This window comes from Carassius auratus, chromosome 30 (genome assembly GCF_003368295.1).
Source record: "Carassius auratus strain Wakin chromosome 30, ASM336829v1, whole genome shotgun sequence".
Classification (NCBI taxonomy): Eukaryota; Metazoa; Chordata; class Actinopteri; order Cypriniformes; family Cyprinidae; genus Carassius; species Carassius auratus.
This window is the reverse complement of record NC_039272.1, coordinates 14,540,038-14,564,972: the sequence shown is the minus strand read 5'-3', so window position 1 is coordinate 14,564,972 and position 24,935 is coordinate 14,540,038. Positions and strand designations below refer to the sequence as shown.

The 24,935-nt window shown below is 37.3% G+C and overlaps 2 protein-coding genes across 3 annotated transcripts; both read left to right on the top strand.

The window, feature by feature from the left end:
- The first annotated feature begins 5,581 nt into the window (after positions 1-5,581).
- cfap77 (cilia and flagella associated protein 77) lies at positions 5,582-20,695 on the top strand. Of its 2 annotated transcripts, none has more exons than XM_026211580.1 (7): positions 5,582-5,764; positions 5,963-6,043; positions 13,227-13,326; positions 14,567-14,795; positions 17,924-18,029; positions 18,124-18,225; positions 20,444-20,695. In XM_026211580.1, the coding sequence occupies exons 2-7, from the start codon at positions 5,981-5,983 to the stop codon at positions 20,564-20,566; spliced, it is 723 nt and encodes a 240-aa protein (XP_026067365.1). In that variant the 5' UTR covers positions 5,582-5,764; positions 5,963-5,980; the 3' UTR covers positions 20,567-20,695. The 2 variants fall into 2 exon arrangements, with proteins under 2 accessions (XP_026067365.1, XP_026067364.1); XM_026211579.1 differs by having other exon boundaries at positions 5,960-6,043; positions 20,444-20,693.
- Positions 20,696-20,802: 107 nt separating this feature from the next.
- Positions 20,803-24,741, top strand: barhl1a (BarH-like homeobox 1a). The gene is made up of 3 exons (XM_026211578.1): positions 20,803-22,021; positions 22,920-23,142; positions 24,159-24,741. Exons 1-3 carry the CDS (start codon positions 21,625-21,627, stop codon positions 24,421-24,423), a joined length of 885 nt encoding a protein of 294 aa, XP_026067363.1. The 5' UTR covers positions 20,803-21,624; the 3' UTR covers positions 24,424-24,741.
- Positions 24,742-24,935: the final 194 nt, after the last annotated feature.

Below are 24,935 nucleotides of genomic sequence, written 5' to 3'. Positions count from 1 at the left end.
TTTTGTAAATTTCCTACTGTAAATATATCAAAACTTTTTTTTTATTATTAGTAACATACATAGCTAAGAACTTCATTTGGACAACTTCAACGGTGATTTTCTCAATATTTAGATTTTTTTTTGCACCCTCAGACTCCAGATATTCAGAATAGTTGTATCTCGGCCAAATATTGTCAGATCCTAATAAACCATACATCAATGGAAAGCTTATTTATTCAGCTTTCAGATGTTGTTTAAATATCAATTTTGAAAAATTGACACTTAATACTGGTTTCGTGGTCCAGGGTCACATATTACTGTAAATTCAAGAAAATAATTGTTAAACAGCTACAATATCTGCTGTTTAAATCAACATACATTACAGTCCAAAAATTCAGAGTCAGTAAGATTTTTTTTGAATGCTTTTAAAATAAATCTCTTATGCTTACCAAGGCTGCATTTATTTGGTTCAAAATTCAATAAAACAGTTCTATTTTTAAAATAGTTTTTAATTTAAAATATCCATTTTCAACTTGAATATATAAAATAATAATAATTTCTGTGATGGCAAAGCTGTCCAGACTTTAGTGTCACAATATCCTTTAGAAATCATTGTGATGTTCTGATTTGATGCTAGAGAAACACATTTTATTATCAATATCGAAAACACTTGTGCTTACTTTATTTGAAAACTCTACTAAATGTTTTTCAAGATTCTTTAAGGAGCAAATCCTTCATAACATTTTAAATGTCTTTACTATCACTTTTAATCAATTTAATGCATCCTTGATGAATAAATGTATTAATTTCTTTGCAAAACTCTTACTGACCTCAAATGTTTGCACAGTAGTGCAGTACAACTGTAGTATTTCACTATAAGTCTACCTTCAAACACCTGTTAGCTGGATGTCTTTAGATGATAAGAACATGCTAACCATCCTTATTTGCATTGTATACAAATGTTCTTTCATGTTTAATATTGAACAGCATTTTGGAAATACTTGAGTGGGTCAGATGCATCATGTCTAGTTTGTTTTTTGTTTTGACTGAATCCTGAACATGTGACAATGATGATCTCCACAGAAACTTTAAGAAAAACAATAACATGGAAGTCAACATAGCCATGTAAGATGAAAAAATAATAAAAAATGTGAAAGGCAGTTAAATGTGAGAATGGCTTTGAGTTTTAGCCTGTTTGATGTTGATCTGGTCATGCTGACAGAAGCCCAAGGGAAACAGGAAGTGATATCACAACCGCAATCATCCATGGTCCAGTGTGAAAGAATATGCTTAATGCAGAGCACACCAGAAGATTTCCTGTTTGACACAGAGAGACAAATAATAAACAGCAGAGCAATGACTTGACAGCAGACAGATTGCAAAAGACCACAGATTTTGAAAGAAGAAAATGTCGCAAGCAGTGATGACACTTTTAATTTAAATGTGAACAGACATTGGATGATTCCTAGGTAATACTTATTGTCTTTCAGCATATGTTAATGAGGTCTTTCTGAGCTATGTTCAAACTCACTTTGGTGGAATGCCATGCTATTCTCCTTCCAGGTGCTGCCCTGATAAACCCTGCAGGTGTAGGTATATGCACGGTCATCGGACATGGGCATCCAAGTGAGGCGACAAATGTTAGGTGACACCAGGGTCACATTGGCTCGGCGTCGGGTCTCAATAGGTGGGATCATGTGGACCGGAGTGTTTGGGTAGGTGGATCCCATGAGTCGCCCATCCTGTTTGAACTCGCAGAATGGCCCAGGGATCTTGTGGGTCTCTGGGAATTCACAGTCAACCCGGAGGTTCTTCTCAATGTAAGTAATGCAGGAGTACATCTGTGGCCCTCGAGGGGTGTTCCAGAACCAAGAGTTAAAATCCAAGAAGCTGGGTTTCTGGTAAGGATCTGTTGCAGTGATCCCACCCACCATACTCGACAGACATGCTACTGGGAGAAAAGCACAAGCACTTTAAAATATGAAATATGATTTTGGGATTTGCCAATGCTTATGGAGCAATAAATATTTTCAGGAATAAGATGAGCATTTTGTTGTTTTTATAGAATAATGATGTGCCTCTCTACATATATTTCTGATATGTAGCCTATTATAGAAGCATTTTTAATATAATCAGACATGAAGTAGTGTTATGACTACAACTCAGAACAGCTGACATCAAAGTTTTTACATGCTTTTAAAAAGACTAATTAGAATAGAATAAATGGAAATTATTTTTAAGAAGCAGGTGTAAGGAAGGGGAACTGGACTTGATTCGTGCCCAGTACTGTAATTCTAACCTTGTGATGTTTAGATCAGCTGTCTCTACTTCCTGCTGCAGTGTACATTGGTTGTTCTTAGCTATAGTGTTATTTGTGTGTTTCCATGCTTAAGAAAATAAAAGCATGACGACAATACTGCATAATAGTACTTTTGAATGAATTTTGACACTTGATATGACAACATGCTTTAACACTCTTCTGTTGTTCGGTCATTTAAAATAAAAAATAAAAACTTTTGTTTTAGTTTTAATTATTTTTTTCTTGGTAAAGGTTTTGGCACTTGCTATGTGAACAAACACACCAAAAATGATGGGCATGATTTAAAAAAAAAAAAAAAAAAAAGTCCTGCTTGTATTGTTCTCGATCAAAAATGGCCACATTGGAACTGAATTTGGGGAATGAAATGTATCTAGTGTAAACGTTTGGTATTGCGCCCAAACAAAATCTTACTGAAATGTTGAGATATCAGGCTCAAATTTGAAAATCAACTTGTTTAGATTTATGGCTTTGACTCTCTTGCTGTTGTTAGAACAAAACGTGTTGGAAATAAATCTTTTAGATTCAATTTCAAAATAGTATTTTGTAATTTTTTTTCATAATACATTATTTCATAATAATGCTTGAAATTAACTATAAATTTTTGTTTAACTTTTTAAATGTTTTCACTTCAGCAATAATCTGCCAAGAGACCAAATTTAAGTCTGTACCCCAAAGCATTAAACATTTATGACAGTTTAAGTTATTTTCTCAAAAAGTGGATAACAGGTAAATTTAGGACCATATAAAGATTAAGTTATGCTATTATAAATTGAAATAATGAAGTACAAAAAAAAGTAATAATAATATATAAGATCAATAACATTAAGAAAAATAGGGTGAATTTTCACTCCTTGCTGACTTGAAATGAAAAAAAATTTGGAATTTCCTTAAATAGAAATCCCCCCTGAAGTGTGTCAAAAAGTTTTTTAATAATATTCATTGTAGGTAAAATTTAGGAACTTTCTGCATTAATGTTATTTGAAGTAATCTTGGGAAGAAAAATTGTCCTTTCACCTGCAGTTATTGCATTCATTCCTTTATTTTCTCTTTACAGTTAAAATGTTAAAGGACATGTTACTTACATATCAAAAAACAAGCTGCTAGTGAGGGATTAGACTTCATTGCTTCTTCTGTATAGAGATCAAGTTTCCTTCTTTAAACAGCTGTAGAAAAAAAATTGAAACATGTTGGACGTAGGCCTATACACAAACACAAGCATGAGCACCGAGACGTTAAATATAGAACCTGTGAAGGTCATTATGTATTTTATCGGTGACCGCCTGATACCTCAGTATCAGACATCTCACAAACAAACATTTCAAATAGACTAGCTCTATTCAAAACGGGGGTTTACAAGTAGCCAAACAAATTCCGTCGGGCACTAAATTACCGCATACCGCAGACCAACCCATCCCATATCTGTTCAAGGATAGTGCAGCTCACTGAATGTCCATATTTCTCATAGCCTACTGAAACAAACGCTTTGGCCTTTGAAAACACATGCAAATGTGGACTACGATAAAGCCTAGTTAAAGGACAATGTTCGTGTTACCTTCAAGCCGATATATTCGCACGTCACGGTACTCTAGTTCCCCAGAAGATGCGAGTCGATGGAGATGCTGATGCTGAGGAAGCTGCAGCTCGAGCAAAGACTGCAGCCGCCGGGTCCTGCACGCACGAATATTACTTACAGATACAGCGACAACTCTGTCTCTGATTAAACTTGAATGTCTTGTTATACATTTTCTCTTTTATTAAAATAAGTGGGAACCCTTTACATTGCTTATAAAGATTGAGCTTTTGCTATAAATGTAAACCGATTTTAGAGATGATTAAGGATGTGGTAGGCCTAACTTCTTAAAGACCCTATAGGACCAGATGGGCTATATTTGGTCATCTGACTGTGGGAATTTAGTCAGTCGTAAATCACGTAAATGATGACGCGTCAGATTTTAGAAAATGTGCTTGTCAGTGTTAAGATTTCTACCAGCAGAGGTCGCTTTACACTAGAAATTAGAGGTTCAGTTATACTTTTTACATGCAATGGAGCTGAAGGACACACTCATTTCAGGTTTTGGAGTCTCGACTAATGAGCTGATGATCTGAATCAGATGTGTTTGATTATGGAGACATGGAAAACATGCAGTGTTGGGCCCCTTATATAGATCAGTGGGTGTCCTACAGTTGCTGCTGTCTCATCTCCAGCTAGAGTTTTATGTTATTAGTCTATGGGCTCTTTCTCTTCTGTTGCAGCTCGTCTCTCAGTCTTTGCATCTGTTGTACAATGCTTCCCTCTATCGTGCTGGAGTGACGAACACGACCGGTGTACGATTATCTATTAGATTGTGTTTTATTAAAGTCTACACCTATCCTAGGCCTAAACCTACCCTTGCAGTAATGCAGATACATTAAATGTTGTTTAGCTTGAGAAAAAGGACGCAATATTGGTGTGCGCATGCGCAGTAAACCCTGGTAGGATAAAATGTCAGGACCATAGCTCCTGTTCTTTTACTGTCTATATGCTGTTCACACAACGAATGCATAGCTTTTCAGGCACGTGAGAGCAAAACAAAACAAAACGTACATAGAACTGCATGACCAGCCTGTCAGTTTTCCATCTGTTTCACAGCCGCCCATATTTAGATAACCTATCAAAATAATAAAAAACTGGCGGTCAGTGGAGAAAAGCTTCGGTTTGCCCTTAATTAATAAAAAAAAAAAAAAAAAAAAAAAAAAATACTGTAAATTTACATTTCTGAATAAAATATTTTGCCAATAAAATAAGTATCTTTCCAATATATTCTATTTTATGATTACAATGAGAAAAATAACAAAGTAGGCTACATCTCTCAATACAAAATCAATATCTAATTTTAGTTTTGAAACAAGGAGTTTTGACAATTCTGTTTAACAAGGGAGCAATTAAAGAAAGGATGATCAATTGACTCAGTACTGCTTTTACAGAAATTAAAATGAAAATTAACATTACTAAATCTAGATGTTAGTGGGATATATATTATGCAAAATTTTTAAGTGTAGTTCTTTCACCTTGTTGGGGATACAAAATTAGTAAGGTAAGAGCCATGCTTTTTTCGGTTTGCCCTTCAGGTGGGCGTTCCTATAAGGGTGTGACGTCACGTGAAAACTAAATAGGTGACTTGAAATGTACATTTGATTTTTTAAATACAGTGTATCTCACTATAACTTTAAGTATTAAATGAATACATTTCAAAAGAAACCTAAGCTTCAATAATAACATCGCCATACTCGTGCTCACGGAAGCGTCCCATCTCCATGACAACGCAAGACAACCGAAGGTTTAGCACGGACTGTGAAATAACTGAAACATATTCGTGTATTTAGTGCTTTTGAAAGGCAGTTACCACATCAAGATTCACCGAGATTTGTTTATCCACAAAAAGCATCCGGAAACCGTGATTTTCAAGCTGTCATCTCGCCCTACAGGTTGGAAATCATCTTTAAAAAAAAAACAGCAACTCTACAATATATATATTTTTAATGTCAGTTGGTAGTTAACGTTAATTATTTAACGATACTGTTTTCGACAGTGTGTAATCGACATGTAGTAATTGTTCTTTTAACTTTTTCAAATCATCATATCGTATAACGTTAATCATATATAATATTTTTATTTTACAGTAGGGATTCAAGGAGTCAGAAATGGAAAGTCCTCGTGTTGGTGTGGTGAGAGAGTCCATGTTGCACCGTCCTCTATTAATTAAGGTCAGGACTGATATCAGTGAAGGCTTTGATTAGTACTAGGCACGTTAACTTTGTAAACGTATTTATCTGCATAGCACCATTTATGAAAGCTTTATTCTCGCATATATAATAAACAAACGAACAACGAGTCTTAATGTATTAATTCTTGCTGTGTTACACAAACAAATGGTGAAATTTTCACAATTTTGTTTGGAATAGCGCAACAAAATAACAACGTCATAACTAAAATGAGCACTAGATGGCAGAGTTAGTCTGTGAATAAATGTGACGTGTGCTCTAGTCCAGTGTTTCTCAGTTCTGCTCCTGGAATACCACAGCAGGACGACACATTTCACACGTCTGCTTTATCTCTCACACACATCGTTCAAGTCACGTAACACTATTATTAAGAAGCTAAAGCATAGGCTAAATCAAGAGTTTTTTTTTACACGCCCAGAATTTGCAACCAACCCTGGTTTAGTCCGTTTAAAAGTTCATACTTTCTTGTAAACACATTAAGTTATGCTCGGAAGACTGTTAATGGTCGGTGAATTATCACCTTTTCGTTAAATATCTGTATTGAATATTAAACTTTAAACATTTTTTTTATTCATTTGTTCAAACAACAACAAATGTGAAAAAGATTACATTGTCTCCATGGGATTCAATGTTCCAATTAATATGTTTTTGTAATCAACAAATTTTTATATCTTCTGAATGTTTAAATAAAGGAATTGTGCATGTTAAAAGCATCAAAGTGTAAAGGTTCCAAAAGGGTGTTTTTCACAATGATGCCATAAGAGAACTTTCGGTGAATAATTTTTTCTTAGTTTTTCTACTACAAAGATCTTTTAGTGCAGTGTAGATGTTAAGGGTTCTTCTTAGAACTGCAGATTGCAACAAAGAACTTTTATTTTACTGAGATTTGAAGAACAGTGTTTGGTGCAGATCACATTTTTTTCTCTGCCTTCTCATGTTAACCCTCTTTGTGAAACCCAGCGCAAGTCTTGAATCTCTAACTAAGTACTTCCGGCGTATCTTTCATCTAATTCTGCTTCATTTCAACTTCATCAAGTCTTCCATTGGAGCAGAAGGTATAATGAAATGAACCTGCACAATCCTCAATGTTTCTCCTTTTCCTTCTCTCCCATGGCCTTTCTCTCTTTTCACACTCATCCAATCATCCTGTCCATCCCTGGTGGGATAAGATGCCTCCGTTAGACCTTTGCTTGCTCTCGCCCCTCCTTTCTTTCTTATGTTCTCTAGGGTTATTTGATATGCCCCTTTTGACTGATGCAGAAAATAGGATTACTGTATTTAAATGACTATGATAATGAACTGGGTGCATGTTCCCATAGTCCCACGAGATCAAGGATTTCTCATTCTTTTTCATTGTGAGCAGTCATAGCTACAGGTTTTGGCAATGCGCTGGAACAATGACAGAGTCATCTGTGAGGATTTAGCTTTTGTTCTTGTGGCGTTGCCTGATGTTGCTCTATTTCTTCCCTATCGGGTGTCTAGTTTGGAGAGCTGTAGGTTCGAACATTCAACCCCCTTCAGTCAGCAGAGTCTGTCTTTGCTTGCATGGAATGTAAAGGGAGACCCGTAAAAGGCTCATATTCATTAAGAAATAGGCCAACTGCAGCAAGTCCCTTGTGCTGAGCGTGTGCGTCTCTTGTCGGCCTACGCAGCAGTTCATCATTGCTGAAGTTTTCTCTGCTTATGTAGGGCTGATGCATGGCTGTCCCATGGGGAAAAGGGACATATATCTTAGTAATGTGCTAATGGGCCTCAAAGTGAAAAGGAGATGAATTAGTCTGCATCTTGAAGCAAGCACTCAACGTGCGTTTTCTCAGTTTCTGACCAAAAAGTTTATAGTAGGAAAAGTACAAAAAGGCCACTCCTCTCCTTTCCTCTCCTCTTGTTAATTCCTTTTTGATGAGGCATGGCCAATAAATCCTGTTTTCATGCCTGTATTCCCTGATGACCAGTAAATTAGAGATCAGGGGAGCAGATTTGTGGCTTTTGTTGTTCTCTGGTGTCTGAGAGAGCCCTGCTGTGCAGCAGGCTGGCTGGGCCTCATTCACAGTCCCCTCTTCCCACTCATTACCATTCGCCTGTGTAGCTAATGTTAGACACACAGCAATCTGCGGCTCATTCTTAAGCAAATCTCTACTGTAGCCGATACTTGCCTCCAGCGCAAATTTATTATGTATATGTGGTCTGGCCTAAAGCTGTTTTTGCCTGAATTCAATTTTAGTACGTGGAAATAAAAAAATATATACCTTTTGAAAGCTCTGGGTTAGGGCTGTGCAATATATCGAAATTACCGAAATATTGCAATGTACATATTGCAATATGCATATCGTCACGGCTCGCAATATTTAGGGCCATGAACAAAAGACAGAGAAAATCACTCACTGCTCTTACCTAAATAACTTTTGCAGCTTAAATAAGAATCTGTACATATTGAATTCTTAAAGTAAATACTATGTTGTATTTTTCCTTTTTAATATTCAGTTCCTAAACATGTTAAAAGGATTACACTAATGTTACGATGACATTTTTAATGCAATGCTAGAGTAAAACACTACCGTTTACTTTCAGAAGTTGGTGAAGGGGTGCTTTCTTCTCAAAAAAAGTGAAACATGTATGCTAGCTATATTAAAATTAGAATCAGAATGAGGTTTATTCACCACTTAAGTGTTCACAAACACAAGGAATTTGTTGTGGTTTTACAGGATGCACACATACATACATGCATACAAATAACCATATGTATATTACACGAGATAGTTCTCAGAACTGACTCGGCAACATCTGAGTAAAACCGTTTCATCTGAGCATGTGGCACTTTAAGCATTATTGTATCACATTTTGAATTTCGCATTATTTAATGAGTTATCGCATATCACATTTTTCTTCAATATCACACAGCCCTACTCTGGGTGCTTTAAAAAGCAATATCAGAGTTGAAGATTTGGCAAAGGAAGCTAAAATTTCATACAGTTGCATGGTGACTTTAATTGGCCTCTGGAATTTATTTGAATTGCAAAAGCACTGGCCCAGACCTTGACCTTCACTCACCTCAGTTTTCATCTACAGTTAGGCCCATGCCTTGCTACCACTTCTGCAAGGTGCTTTAGCTTCCACACAGTCTCTGTAGCAACACAGGGCCTTATTATTAATGGGATCCAGCTGGGACTGCTGTGGACACGAGCACAGAGAGACCGATACATAAGCATGAATCCAATACATAACTGTAAACTGCTTGCATAAAAGATAAATGTTAATGAGACCTTTGGTATGAAGTCTGTCATAACAAGGCCTGTATGTGTTCATTTATGGATTAAGAGAATGGAAACACATATATAATTATTGGCTGTGTTCAGTATTTATGTAGTCTGAGGGGCCACTATCAGCTGAGAAATATAATTGCAATTTAAAATAAAAAATTATAATAGTATTTTATTTCTGTCATGGCTAAGCTGAATTTTCAGTATGCAGATTTGGTGCTCAAGAAACATGTTGAGAACACATTTTTTGTGGAAACCGGGATACATTTCCTGCATGATTCTTTAATGAATAAAAAGTTGAAAATGACTGCATTTAAAAAAAAAAAAAATCTTTTTAACATTATTAAAGTTTTTTAAGTTAATTTAATGCATCCATGCTGAATAAAGGTATTAATTTCTTTAAAAAAAAAACTGATGGCTAACTTTTGAACCATGGTGCATTTTGCTTGTAATTAATTAATTAATACATAGGGAAAAAAGTAATGTTATTGTCAAAAAGGTATAATGTTAAAAACAGCTTGCACCTTTGAACATGTCTACTTTCTCTACCATTTATTAACATGGTGTAAACACAGTTTGTGATCCAGGTTGTAGACCATTTTTATTAAACACACTCACACATACATACATCTAAAGCAGTAGGATAACGCTCATCTGCATTGACGAAGGGTAGCACAAGCTTGCCCAGACACATGCTCCCAATTAGCTGACCCTCTTTATGGAAATGCCTCATCAATTATACCCAAAGCTTCAGGATTTGCCACACATAAAGAGAGTTAGCATCTTAATAACCAGGCAGACTATAGAGGCAATGAGATGAATCTGCGTGTATGTTTGCATTGCACATATGCGCGCATTGACATTCTGGGGATTTTATAGAAGTAGGCTGATATTAATTTAGAGTTGACAGATTTAGCTAGCGAAGAGCAAAGCTGTGATCTGATGAGAAAGTTAGGGTTATGATTCCACATTCTCTCCTCTCAGCATTTTTGACCTAATCCTTATTAATAAATGTATTTTTTAGCTGACTTAAACATGTTGGCATTTTCTGGATTGCCTTCTAGTGCATACAGCAGTGACGTTTGAAATGATGAGTATAGAGCATGTTTTCATCTCTGTTTCTTGATAACAGTAATTATATTTGAATTCTCTCTCCATGAAGTGTATCAGATCACACTGTGACAAAGATACAGATTCTTTTTTGTGCTTCCCCACTTCCACTTTCTCTCCGCCATTCATTCCCTCTATCTAGTTTAGTTGAGATGAAGAGATTAATTTTAAGCCAATGTGCCTGCTGTCCTGGAATCAGGCACCAGATGGCGCTGAACTGAGTTGGAAGAGCGGGACAATAATTAGTGGAGACAGTTTGGTGAGCATTACTGCCATTATCCTCTAATCATCATCATGGGCACTTTTATTTGTAAGTCTGACGGAGAAACTCACAGCGAAGCTGTCTGTCAGCGCTGATGAGATGAGATGATCAGGCCTGGCTCACAGCTCTCCATGCCGCTGCCTGATAAGATTAAACCAGTTCCACAGGGAACGAATAAGCCTACTAGGTCTTGGAAAGGAGGAGCAGACCAGTTTTATCCAGAAGCTTTCTCTCCGAAATGTGTGTAAATCTAGTAGCAAGACTGTCGGGAATGATGTCTGGGTGAGATCAAGGAAAAAAAAGACAAATACCACATGGTATTCGCAACATAAGAGAAAAAAAAACTTGTGCAAGTGTTCAAACAGGACTGGCGATGGGACTGAAAAGTGCAGTGATGGACTCACAGGGTCAGTGCTGAGCTAATCTCAGCAGCTCAAGCGAAATCCTAAAAGCACACATGAGCAAGAGAACACAAAAGGATGGTGAAATTAAAGCACGGGGACCTGAATAGACTGAAGGGGTCTCCTTAGTAAGAGGTGATTATGTCCCAGTTCTCGGTCTCTTTTAGCCTGTGCGAATAATCTCCTCCTGCTGACCCTCGTGTAGCCTCTCCTGAAGCGGCCCTATTCTCATACCGGCCCCTGGCTCATTCAGCAGGTCCATGCCTGGTTAATGAAAACACAATATAGAGACAGATCACCAGTAAATGACAATATAAAAGGAGCTTTTGCTTAACATAATCCTTCGCCCGACTTGCCTTTTCTGTTGTCCTCTTCTCTTTCAGCCCTTTTATTGCGAATGAAAGGCCCAATAATGTTTTGAGGGGTCTGATTAGCCGTTTTACGCCAGCGGTCAACACGTTCTGTCAGGCATCTCTAAGTGATCTCCTCAAAACAATCTGCAGATTAAAATTGCGAAGGGGATTAAAGGGCTGGCCGAGAAGCCTGGTGGCACTTGCTCAAAAGATTGGCACTTTTAAGAAGCGTTTGATACGTTTCAGCAGACATGTTAACTAGAGGTTGGGTGTCTGTGAGTTAAAAAGGCCAAGAAAGATTTAGGTTATCTCAGTTTGGCCGTGCTTAGGAATTCGTTTGGCAGTCGAGTTTGGTTTTTGGAGGGCTTTACTTACCCAGCATGATTGGTGGGGGTCCAGTGACAAATATCTTTCAAATCCATTTTTCCATGTAGACTATTCGAAGCTCAGAATAATGAAGGATTGAGGGTTTTTAACCAAGAATTAAGTCTTCAGAGCACAGCAAACACACAGAGATCTCCAGAGATGACGACAGGCTCACTGCATTGATTCTTTTCTCCCTCCAAAAATCGCATACGGCAGCGTAAGGAGAACCGCCGACATGAATGTAACTCTGTGACTGACACATGAGCACACCTCCCTCATGTTCCATCAAAGATCAAAGATTTGTGCTTCTGGAATGCTCAGGCACCATATTCCACAGATCACTTTTGATACATCCGGTTGTCACCTTTGCCGTGGTTTGATTCTCAATTTTCCACCTTTTCGCAGCTAAGCTGCTCTTAAAACAAGGCTTTGAGCTGTTTAACAGAGCTCAGAGAAAAATAGTGGGCTTTTCTTTTGCCCCATGAGAGCTTTTCTTTGAGTAGATGTTGATAGGGGGTAAATACCCCCTCCAAAACAACCCCCCTACACACAAATGGTAGGATTTTTCAACTCTTTAGATGTCAATCATCTTAGTTATGACTCTGGAGACATAAATCATACTCTACATGAACTGACTGGACTACATTGTGCTAGTGATTCAGACTTGAGTCCTGACTGAAGAAATCAGCCATCAAGATCACTCACATCAACGTTCAATGGGAATTTGTTTTACTGTGCAGCCAGACACCACTTCTGGGCTTCTTTTGCGGCATTTTTTTATGGTAATAAGTTTGTGCATAATTATGATTTTATTAATAGACACAATCAGATGCTTTTGTGTGCCAGGGTTTGAAGGTGTAGGTCGGAAAACTGCCTGTCAATCAAGAAATCAGCCGCCACTCTAGAGGTCCGTAAAACTTTGACATCGCGATGCATGCATTGTCTTGCGCCGTTAAATGCTTCAGTTTAACAGCGGCTTTATTGTGGTGATGTAATTGAGGACGATTGACAGTTTGATTGACAGTTTACAGGTTCAGAAAAAAAGGTTTTGAAAAACGAGCTATTGTTCTGTCAGAAAACAGACATAAAACGGCCTTTGGAGAGAAAATGAGATAAATATTTGTATAAAAACAATAACTTAATTATTATTTTTTTAAATAAATATTTCTATATTTCTTAAATAATTATTAAAATGTACTTAAAATAAAAAATGAATTTTTCATTTATATTTAGATTTTTTTCATATTGCACAAGTGGGGAAAACTTACATATTTTTACATATTTTTACTGTTCAGAGGTAAAGCCTGGGGGAAGATTTTTCTTATTTAAATGTATTTAAAAAAAATGAATGAATACAAATATTTAATGAAATAGTGTCCTCGTGTTTTTAATCTCAGTATTGTGTTTTCTCTATAGCCAGCTCTTGGAAAGACCAAGTCAAGAGGTTTGTCCTATCCGGGACCTGACTTTGTTTTTGGGACAGCGACCACAGTTCGGGATGGAGGAGTGCCAGAGGGTAAGTGGCAAAACTATTTAGTAAAATTGACACTATATTTGCATTTAAAACTGTACCACTGTTGACTTTACATTTGAAACCCCATCATTATGATTCAGTCATTATAAAGCTCCATCTACACTAACTCAAAGCCTTTTGTTTATGAGACACCGCTCCCGTTCCCCCTCAACTCTTGTCACAGGATGATGTCACAGTGCGTTTTCTTGAGTAAGTGTCCCCTCAGGCACTTAGCCTGTGCTGTCAGTGCGCTCCTGTTAGCATACTAAACTGTGCCTGGCTTCTGCACTGGCTCCCCGTCTCACACTTTAATTATACACTTCCAACGGATGACAGGCAGTGACTGCAAGTGTCAAGGCCTTATACAGTCCCATAACCTATGATGCAGTTCTAGGCTGTGCTTACCCTGTCATGCTTATCTAAGCTTACTCATCACAAATCCTTATGTAACTATTATTGCCAAAAACACCCAAAATTGATCTCTACTTGGTTTTGAACATGTCAGCCAGAGCCTTGCTGGAGCCCATGCCCATGTCTACTTTTATTTACCTGGTGGCATAATGGAAAGCTGCCAGTCACCAAAGCCATCTCTGCTTCAAACTGCTGATCTGTCTATGGCTTTATCTAATAGTTTGAATACTGCTAATATTTCTAAGTTAAGCATTCAGAACAAGGTGCAAATATATGTCATTTATTTGCAAAAAAAAAAAAAAAAAAATTTAATTTAACATTATTATTATATAGTGATGTTTGTCTATAGAGTGTTATTTGTCCAAGAAGTCTCCAGAAGTCTATTTGTATAACAAATGGTGACTTATTTAGACCTATAAAATCAGTGTGTATTGCACCCTCAGAGTCCAAAGCTGCCACATTGCAAGAAAAATGTGAAATCTAAGATAAACGTACTTTTATAGCAAAATGATTTCAGAGAATATTTCCTGAATTAAGTTTTTCTAACCCTGTTGGCAAATTGTTTTCTTGTTTTACACATACATTTAATTGCATTCTGTTTCAGACATATCATCTGAAAGCGAGTCTTTGTAATATCTTCTGAAATTTTGCTTCTCAAGTAAATCGGTTTTCTTTTGATATTTTTAAGGAAAAACAAGAAGTAAATACTGATTAGAAAAATCTTATAGTGCCCTGTAATCCTTCTCCTCAAAGGAATTGTGTGCATTGAATTAAGTCTTTATCGATTTCATAGTATATTTCTGCTGTGATTTCTCTCTCTTTCATTTTTTAGCTATCTCCAGCTGGCACACTCACACTATGTCTACCAGAAACAGGGAGGCTGAGAGGGATTTTATCGCCCTTAACCGAGAAGGGGTCAAGTCAGGTTTGGTTACTGCTAAAGAGCTGCACCAGTACCGTGCCACCCACGACATTCGGCGCCAGCCGCTAACCAGAGAGGGGTTTCGCAGGTCGGCCCCAGCTCGCATACCACCAGATGCTTCATTTGGAATTACTAACAAGTGAGTGTGTGTTCACCATTATAGTCTCAGTCTAATCTCAATTAAAGCTGTGGGAAATCGGAAGGAAGCAAAACATTATTTTTAGTGTAAACAATAATTTAGTCTTTCAAAGAAAACGAGAATACTCATATTCCTATTAATAACTCACTAATGTATTTTATAAAGAGGAGGAAACCGTCTCTACATACTGATATGCATTTTAATGATTCCTCGCTCTGCCTCGGCTTTGTTTCTTTCCCACTGTCTGTTTACATCTCCCACCCACACATAACACACCCTCACGTCAGATATAGACAGTGAATCAGAACATTCCAAAACACAGGAAGAATTTTATAGTCTGCCACAAAGCTTTGTCTGTAAGAAAATGTCAATAAAACTTTTCCTAAACATATTCAGTAGCACTGCAGGGATTATACACCATTGTATTTAGGATATTTAACAATAACATTTCTTAAATTAATAATAATACATTTGGGGGATTTTTTTTGTAAACATTAGATTTTAAGAATTTAGTTTTGCTTGGCTGCAAATTATAGCCACTAGCCAGCCATGCAAATAAGCAACTGAAGAAGCATCTGTCAATTGATTGTAGTGGTATTAGATTGAATAAATCCGAATATGGCCAGCACCTACTTACCAGCCTTTCAGAAAATCATTTAGGACTTCTGGCTATGTAGGATTTCTGTAGTTAATATTCATGAGCTAGTAATCAGTTCTGTACTGTAAAAAAAAGGAATTGTTACACAAATTGATGTATACAAATCTTTTGATTCTCTCAACTATTGTCTTAAGTCAGACTACTTTTTGTCATTTTGCATTTGTTCATTTACTAAATGCAAAATGTCATGCCAATAAATTAATTGAGGCAACCAAAGATTTATTGTTTAGCAAATGTGCATTTAGAAATACAATAAGACTTCAAAATTTGACACACATAACAAAAAAAAAAAACAGCAAAACAATAATCTTACAACAATAACAACATAATTAATTATTGCTGCAATACATGCTAGGAATTCACAAACCCAGTATAATTGAATCCATAAACTGGAAAATATCTAGTTGCTTTGACTCGCCTGGATATATTGAGGCAGCAGATCTGTGAATGGGTCTATGAAAACCTACGTATTTACAGATCTGTACGCCATTCTCATGTGGGAATCAGAGTTGGGTGGGTGTTGATCAGCGTAGAAAGTGATTTGGGTGTTTTGTTTTTCTGGATGAGGCAAAAGGCAAGAGCAGGAAAGTGATAGAGGTACAGAATTGTATATCTATAAGAAACTGAGAGAAAGAAGGAGAAGGAAGGGAGAGAGCACTCATCTTTGAGCTCTGTGCCCACTGAGATATGACACGAGCACTCTGCTGAGAGCACACAGGTAAGATTATTACAGCGGTCCGCAGCGCCACAAGCTCCCTTCACTCCTTGCTTCTGCCTTCTGCCTGCTTTCTTTTTTGTTCTCGTCCTCTTGGGCCTTGATACTGTTGAAATGGAGCTGAATTATTTAACTGAAAACACAGCTTTGTGTCCAGACTTTCTCTCTTTCGCATACACACACACACACACACACTTGATGTTGATACATCCAGTGTGAGAAGTGCTAGGTGAGAGTGTGTTTCAAGAGCCAGTCAGGAGGAAGGAGGTCTGAAGCAATGAGAGGTAAGATGAGGGGTCCACAGGGACTTGTTTGGCCCTGCACTCTATCAATCAAATGGTGTTTGCCAATGCCATGGTCAGCCCTAATGAGGGTGTGCTAGGATCCTTGCACAAAATGTCAACATCCCCATACACACGCAATAAATATAGCACACACATGCACACAAGAGATATATATCTGGAGATATCTATTTGAGATATAAGGATGTTTGTTTTCACAACTTTACACCTGGCAGTTCCAGATCAAACGGCAGTGACAAGGAGTGCTCGGCATTCCATTGCACTACCCAGAACCTCATCCAGTGTTAGGATGATTGGATTGGGAGGCTCCCTTAGCTGCCTGCTTTAACTCATTAGGATGTTGAGCCATTGATCACAACACCCAGATAAAATGTGACCCTGGACCACAAAACCAGTCTTAAGTCGCTGGGTTATATTTTTAGCAATAGCACAAAAAACATTGTATGGGTCAAAATGATTGATTTTTCTTTTATGCCAAAAATCATTAGGATATTAAATAAAGATCATGTTCCGGGAAGAAATTGTGAACATTTCCTAAGTTCAATATATCAAAACTTAATTTTGGAATAGTAATATGCATTGCTAACAATTCATTTGGACAACTTTGAAGGCAACTTTCTCAGTATTTCGATTTTTTTTTTGCACACTCAGATTCCAGATTTTCAAATAGTTGTATCTCGGCCAAATATTGTCTGATTCTAATAAACCATACATCAGTGAAAAGCTTATTTATTCAGCTTTCAGATTTTGTATAAATCTCAATTTAGAAAAATTGACACTAAAGACTGATTTTGTGGTCCAGGGTCACAAATATACAACTATTACGATACAAGTGTTATGAACATCGCCATCTTTGATACATAGTTTCCTCACTGTCATTAGTTACAGATGATATTTATGGCTACCGGGACAACAGAAAAGGAGTGTCACATCGATTATTCGTTCATACAGTAGCGAATGGAATACTGCATGTAATGAGTTGTGTTTGAGAGTCACAAATGTTATTAAATGCGACTGTCAATGCCAAACACTGATTGTGGCAAAATAAAAAATACACTTGCAGAAATCTGAATTTTTTTATATTCTTTGAAACATTAAAGGGATAGTTCACCCAAAAGTGAAAATTTTGTGATGTTTTTTTTACTTACCCTTGTGTCGTTCCATGAGCTCGTGTCATGCATGATTTTCTTTCTTCTGCAGAACACAAAATATATTTTAAAGAATGCTGGAAACCAAACAGTTTGGTTACCACTGACTTCCTATGTGAAAAAAACCCCTCAAAATGTCATATTTTCTGTTCCAAAGAAGTAATAAAGTTAAATGATGACAGAATTTCATTTTTGTGAACAATCCTTTTATTGTCTAATCTGATTATGCTTTTATCTTCCAAAGGAAGTGTAAATCACAGAATTATTAATATTTAGATTTGGAGAACTGTTTTGTTCCATTTTAGACCATCCACCCCAATCTCAGAGCTCATGGAGTATAAGTATGCTCAAAAATGGCTGGAAGAGCAGCAGGTCAAGGACAAAATCCTGCAGGCCCATCGCCATAAGAAGGTCTGTTGAAGATATCACAGTATGACTTTAATATCAACCTCTGCTTCTATAAGAAGAGTGATTATGTTGTAAGTGTCCACTGAATCCTTCACAGGCTCAGCTTGGACGTATACAGGATACACGAACAACCATGCTCCGCAAGAGTCGCCCCTTACCCGAGCCCCCATCCATGTGGAAAATGCCTCGATTCCAGCAGGTAACTATTCCCCTAGTGCCTACTATTTCATTTTCACTCTGTAGTCACAAAGCAATTTTTCTTCCACACCTAATTTTAATACTTGTTTTTTAAATAATACATAATTAAAATTTTGGTATATGCATTTTATGTTATATTGTTTTTTCATTCAGTGGTTTAGTTGACTCCCACTGGAAGGATAGACAGGATCAGTGTACTGTGTGTGTGTGTGTGTACATGCATGAGAGAGAGAAAGAGAGAGAGAGAGCGAGAGAGTGTGTGTGAGTTGTGACAGTATGAAGTATGAGGATGCCTTGCTGAAAAATCTACGTTGAAATAACAGTATATGCCTCAAGCCCTTACGATTGTTCACATGTACACTAACCCCTTCAGTTTTGGTCCCTCTGCTAGCCTTAACCACCAAGTAAATCAAAAGTGCTTTGTTTTTATTGGTCTTTTGCGTTGACAAGCTAACTACCAGCCTGACAGCTCTACCTGTCGGCGGGGCATGAAAATTTTCTATTGACAATCCCCAATGCTTCCAATTATGAGGGAATCAGACTCCTGCTGAGCTAATGATGGCCCTTATACACATCCAAACACACCTTTACAAGCACTGATGGAACACCACAATACATATGCACTAGCCACAGTATTCATATACACAGGGCTCCGAACGGTGAGTAAGAATTGTCACAAATGCATCAAAAATATTAAATCATTTAAAAAAAATGATTTGAAACCCAGTTGAGGAAGTTTTATATCAACAAGATATCAGCTAATTCTAGTGTGAGTCACTGTTCCTTGCACACAACAACAAACACAACGTGACACCATGATCCATTCTGTCTGAAATTTGAAAAATTACTCAGAAGAGTTTTGCTGGCCAAAGGAATGTTGTTCTATTATTGGTTAATGAAAATGACATCTGTTGTAAAACATCAAATTGGAACAAATCTGTACAGTTTTTAAGCCATCATATTAAAACACAACAACATGGAGATATATGTATTTGCATGACACATGCACATGGTTAAACATGAATATATCTCTCACACACAATGATATCCCATACTGCTATTTTTTTCCTTTTAACTCTTTCCATGCACTCCTCCACCATCCTATTTTTCTTCTCTGTCTGAATTTCCTCTGCAAATTACAACCCCCTCCCCAACCACACACACACACACCCCGTGGCTGCCTGTCCTGTCGTCCACCCTCAGTCGGCTCTAATGAGGGAGGGAGAGTGTTATTTTGGTTGCACGCCTGCGTTAAATTCTCTCTTGTATGACAGCTGATGGAGAGAGAGAGGAGCGTTAACCTTATAAAAGATTTACCTCTGCTCATTACAGCCTGTCAGGTAGCTGTCCCGATAGCACCAGGTTCGACATTTGCATCCTTGACTCTCTTCTTCATTCTACACTCATTTTCTTCATTCCTGTTGTTTGTTTGTTTGTATTGTCACCTTCCTTTACATCTCTTTCATTCCACCTTTCTTGAGACGTGTGTTCCTCCTATTAATTCAAAAAGGTTTGGAGGTGTCAAAAGTGTTTGAGAGAGGCAACAGAGTTTTTTAAAATAGAAAAAGAAAAAAGATAAACAAATAAATATATATATTTAAAACATGATGTGACACACCGGTAAAGTTTCAGCATGTTTTTGCTGTTCATGAGCATGCCATAAACATGGTAAACAAATAAAATATAGATTTTCATATTTTTCTTATCTGCCTGTTTTGAGCATTGTTGAAATTATAAATGTGCTGTTTCAACAAGTTCTATTATTTAATAGCTGTCAGTATACATTTTTACGTACCAGCTTAGATGCTACAGAAGTAAAATATGGGCAAAGCGTCTCTGCTGCCTTTTACAGGGATATGTTTTTTAATGTTCGACTATTCTGACTGCACTTTAGTGTATGAAAACAAAGTCTTCCATGTTCCAGCAGTGCCATCCATGTTACTTTCCTCTGTCATTCACATCTTTTTGTTTTTGGTGTTGAGCTGCAATAAGCCTAAATCTTTTTTTTATACTCTAGGACGATTTATCAGATCGGATGAGATTATATGCTCTTTTTCCTACATTTTATATTTCATTTATTATATATATATATATATATATATATATATATATATAAAAATAACCAAACGTACACTTATATCTCTTCCTACCCAGACAGCATCCCAGTCTGCTGAAAGTCAGTGTAAGATTTATGAGATACTCTGTTTTGTATTCTGAAGGTGGGACCAGCTCTGGACACCTTTCGAGATCCTGAAGCCCGGAAGAAAGCCATGAGCGCCCACCACTCAGAGTCTGCAAGCAGGAGAGGGATTCTGGGTCAAGGCACTTACACGGTGGATTAACAGAGCTAAAATTATTACATCTCAGCGCCTCTGTGAATCAGGAATCTTCTTCAAGTATTAATCTCTCAATAATTTTTTTTTATGTAATTTGTTCTTTTTTTTCTTTTTTTTTATTAGCATTAATGTGTCTACACAACTACATATATTTTTTTAATTGAATAAAAACGAAGTGTTTTAAATGAAAATAGGCTATGTCATTTTATATTGGTCGTTGAGATATCTGAGAGTTCGAGTGAGGGTCTTAGGGTCTGTGCACGTTTAAAAACCCTGGTTAAGATGTTGGTTTGAAAAAGGAAACGTTGATAAAGTGGTGAATGTAAACTCTAGCACCTTGTGCAGGATCCACATGTCACGTATTATGTACCTGCGATTTATTTAGAAGAAAAGAGGGAGGGTTGACTATCTTTCTCTCCCTCCCACAACACATACGTGATCATCACCCCCCAAAAAACACCCTTTAACCAATAACGACGTGGCGCTCGGGACAAACGCGGAATGGACACCTTTAAAAGCTTGTTCCTCCTCCAGTATTGGCTGTTTCCTTGAGGGTGTCATTTTCAGGTCGTGGAGATCACTGCCTGTGTTTATACTCCGTTACAAAGGTTTAGTCCTTGCAGACCTGGACTAGAACTTTACACATCAACATCGAGTTTAGGTCAGAATAGTTGGGGCTTAGTATGGTTGTAGTTGTGTCTCTATAAAGCCAGATAAGTTTCCAAGCTGATGAACAGAGTTATAATGAGTGCCGTTCTTGTGTAGTTGTACCTGTCCTTGGTGCTGAAACTGACCGGTGCACCTCACGGATTTGCTTTTGAGGGACTGTACGACAACAAATTCAACAAAATTGACCTGCAGTCAACGACAGAAGAAGGATCTGGTAAAAACAACTTAAAAATATAGGACTTTTTTTCTGGGACAAGATCTAAAGGAGTTTAGCGGACTTTAAATGGCCAGAATTATAATCTAAATTTACCGTTGTAAACCTACCAATTTTCGCTGTATCACCAAAATCAGAGTCTGAAAGGACAGATGCACATTTGATATCGATTTGTCTTGCGATGGAGGTATCAAACGTGTCGAGCTTTGGGATCGAGTCTATACTTTCTCACAGACCGACCAGCCCGTGTATGTCAAAGGGGGAGTGCAGGTCTCCAGCGGAGTTGAGCCCGCGGTCGGATCTAGACAGCGGCTGTTCGTCGCCTCCCTCCCCGAGACGGACCTCGGTGGAAGACGCGGTGCAAAGACACGCTCGCGCCCTCGGACTGGACTCTCCTTTACAAATATCCCAGCAGCCGCGAACAGTCACGTCCTCGTTCTTGATCAGAGACATACTAGCGGACTGCAAACCCCTGGCTGCCTGTGCTCCTTATTCTAGCACGGGACAGTCAGCACAAGATAATGAAGACTGCATGGACAAACTTCACAGCAATTCGTCCTCTGACAGTGAATACAGGGGTGAGACACACTAAGACTGTTTTTTTTTTTGTTTTTTTTGTTTTTATAAAGCAAAATATATACTCAAAAGATTTAAACTGTTAAATTATTATTATTATTATTATATTAGTTTAAAATTGTATTCTTAAATTAAGTTCAAATTGATATATGGTCACACACTGTTTTGCAGTTTTACATTCATACGAAATTAAGTAAAACTTACTGATCAAGATAAATATGTAAATGTATTTTTTAATGTTTCAAATCGAGATCTAAAATAAGAAATACGTCCGAAAACGGTGGCTTTTCTAATAGATCACAAAATAAGTTAAAAAAATAAATAAATAAAACAAAGATAATATTTTCGTTTTCTTTCTATTCCTTTCTACAACGCAGAGCAATGTAATGAATCGTTAAATGTATTTGCAATCGAAACACATGGTATCTAAATAAAATTTAATCCCTGTTTCGGAGGTCATTTTAGCCAAAATGTACAATGGTTTCAAACCAAAATCAAATATCCTGATACAGGTTCAATCAACTGAGAGAGCATGTTTGCTCACGATTATGCTCACACCTAACTAGCAATAAATGGCCTAATTTTGGCTCTGAATTGTTCCATCTGATGATCATAGTAACATAACGACAAGTCGCTTTTGAGAATCTTCAGTTCTCATTGCAGCTCAGTTGAGCTGTTTTTAAAATAATTTAATGCAAAATGACAACATTAATATAAACAAGTGTTCAGTGCTGTTTAAACGCATGTCTAAACCACGGGCGTTTTAAATAATGGAAATAACTGAATTTACTAATGGGAAAGGTAAAATATCAAACATGAATGAGCTCTAGTATGTAAGAAATGGCAATTCTATCAAAATGACAAATGCTTATGGTATAAATATGTGCATGCCATTTTCAGTGAAAGACGAAGCTGATCGCGAAATCTCCAGCAGTAGAGACAGCCCCAGCTCCCGGCTGAAGAAGCCACGGAAAGCGCGCACTGCGTTCACTGATCACCAGCTCGCGCAGCTCGAGCGCAGCTTCGAGCGTCAGAAGTACCTCAGCGTGCAGGACAGGATGGAGCTGGCAGCGTCCCTCAACCTCACCGACACACAGGTCAAAACATGGTACCAAAACCGCAGGTGAATACAAACATATAGCCTACTTCTGCACTGTCAAAGATGCAACTGACTAGCAGCTATTATGCGAGCCGAACCACTTTTAAAGGCGTTTTAAATTTACAGGTTTTATTTTTCAGAAATAGCCTATTATAATATCAGTAGTATTGTGTAAAATAATTGGTTGTGTTTTTTCTTTCATGCTGTCAAAAAATTAAACCACAACAGAAAAAAGTTGTGCAAATAGCCTATACAACCACGCACACCACGACTCCAACACATTTAATCATAAATAATAAATTACCGCATCTTGTATCAATAATTTAGCTACCGGGTAGTAATTAAACAATTGCCAAAAATGATTAATTATTTATTTGAAATGGCTCTTTGCTGAGTGACAATTTGACGGATGAGTGTTCTACAGGATATTACACGGATTCATCCTCGACGGACAAAAACTTACCATGAAGCGCCAAATTGTAGTTTATTATTATTATTTAAATATTTATAGCTCTGACTTCATTAAGGTGATGTTGGGAGAAGCAAATATTTGTAATTTTATTCATGTTGTACCACTTTCATACCACTTTGTTTCCAGAAAAAAAGTAGACTGCCCTGCCCTACTATAAATTCACCTTGCACATTGAATAAAAAAAAAAAAAAAAAATTAGGGTTATTTTATTTGATCTGAGCAAATAGTTCCTTTTTTTCAAAATGTCAAATTATGAGAAGAGAAAAATAAAAAAAATAAAAGCCAAAAAATTTAGGATACACCTAAAGACATTGATAGGCTAACACCTAAAGAGGTCGTCTTTGTTTTATGGTTTAGTGTCACATGACAACAAAATGGCTTCCGGCATGTTAGTTATGGACAAGATTATAAAGAAAAATATGCATTTTTAACACCAGCTATCATAATAGAACGCATTCTAGACTCCGATATCATTTCCAACAATTTCAGTCATTTAAGAAGAACATTTATATATAAAGAAAACATGAACATTATATTGCAAATTAATGAGGCTGTTTGTTTCAAACAGGACGAAGTGGAAAAGGCAGACAGCAGTTGGACTTGAGCTCCTCGCGGAAGCAGGAAATTACTCAGCTCTACAAAGAATGTTCCCATCACCCTATTTTTACCCTCAAAGTTTGGTGTCTAACCTCGACCCGGGACCAGGGTTGTATCTGTACAGAGGGCCGTCCGCGCCTCCACCACAGCTCCAGCGGCCTCTGGTCCCGAGGATCCTCCTGCACGGAGACCCAGCGTCTCTCCCTGGAGTCATACCGCGACACACGCCGCGATGAACTGATCCAACCTGACAAAAACTCCAACCTCAGGAACGACAGGGTCGCGCTTGGACAATACCCATGTATACTGAACATATAAACGCGCAATAATAGACTTTACAAACGACTCTGACCAAAAGGTGAATGCTAACTATTTATTAAACTTTAACGTGCGGAAGTAGCCTAGTAATTAGAAAATAGTTTGACGAGGTTCCATCACTAAATGAATCTCTTGACTATTTTCTGAATGAAGTTGCTTTTCCCCTAAGAAATGGCGTGGTTTATTTACACAAAATTATGACGCAAGCAAACCAAAAAAAAAAAAAAAAAAAAAAATCAACTGAACCATATGCAATACAATTGTGGATTTATCTGATAAAATGCATTGTAAGAACAAAAATAATTAAACTTAACGCTAATAAATAACTAACAAATGTAATTGTAACAAATGTACTTTGTCACCAATTAATGTGATGGTGTTGGCAGAGCTGAGCGAGAGTTTTTCTAATGAAATGCACAGACCAGCGCAA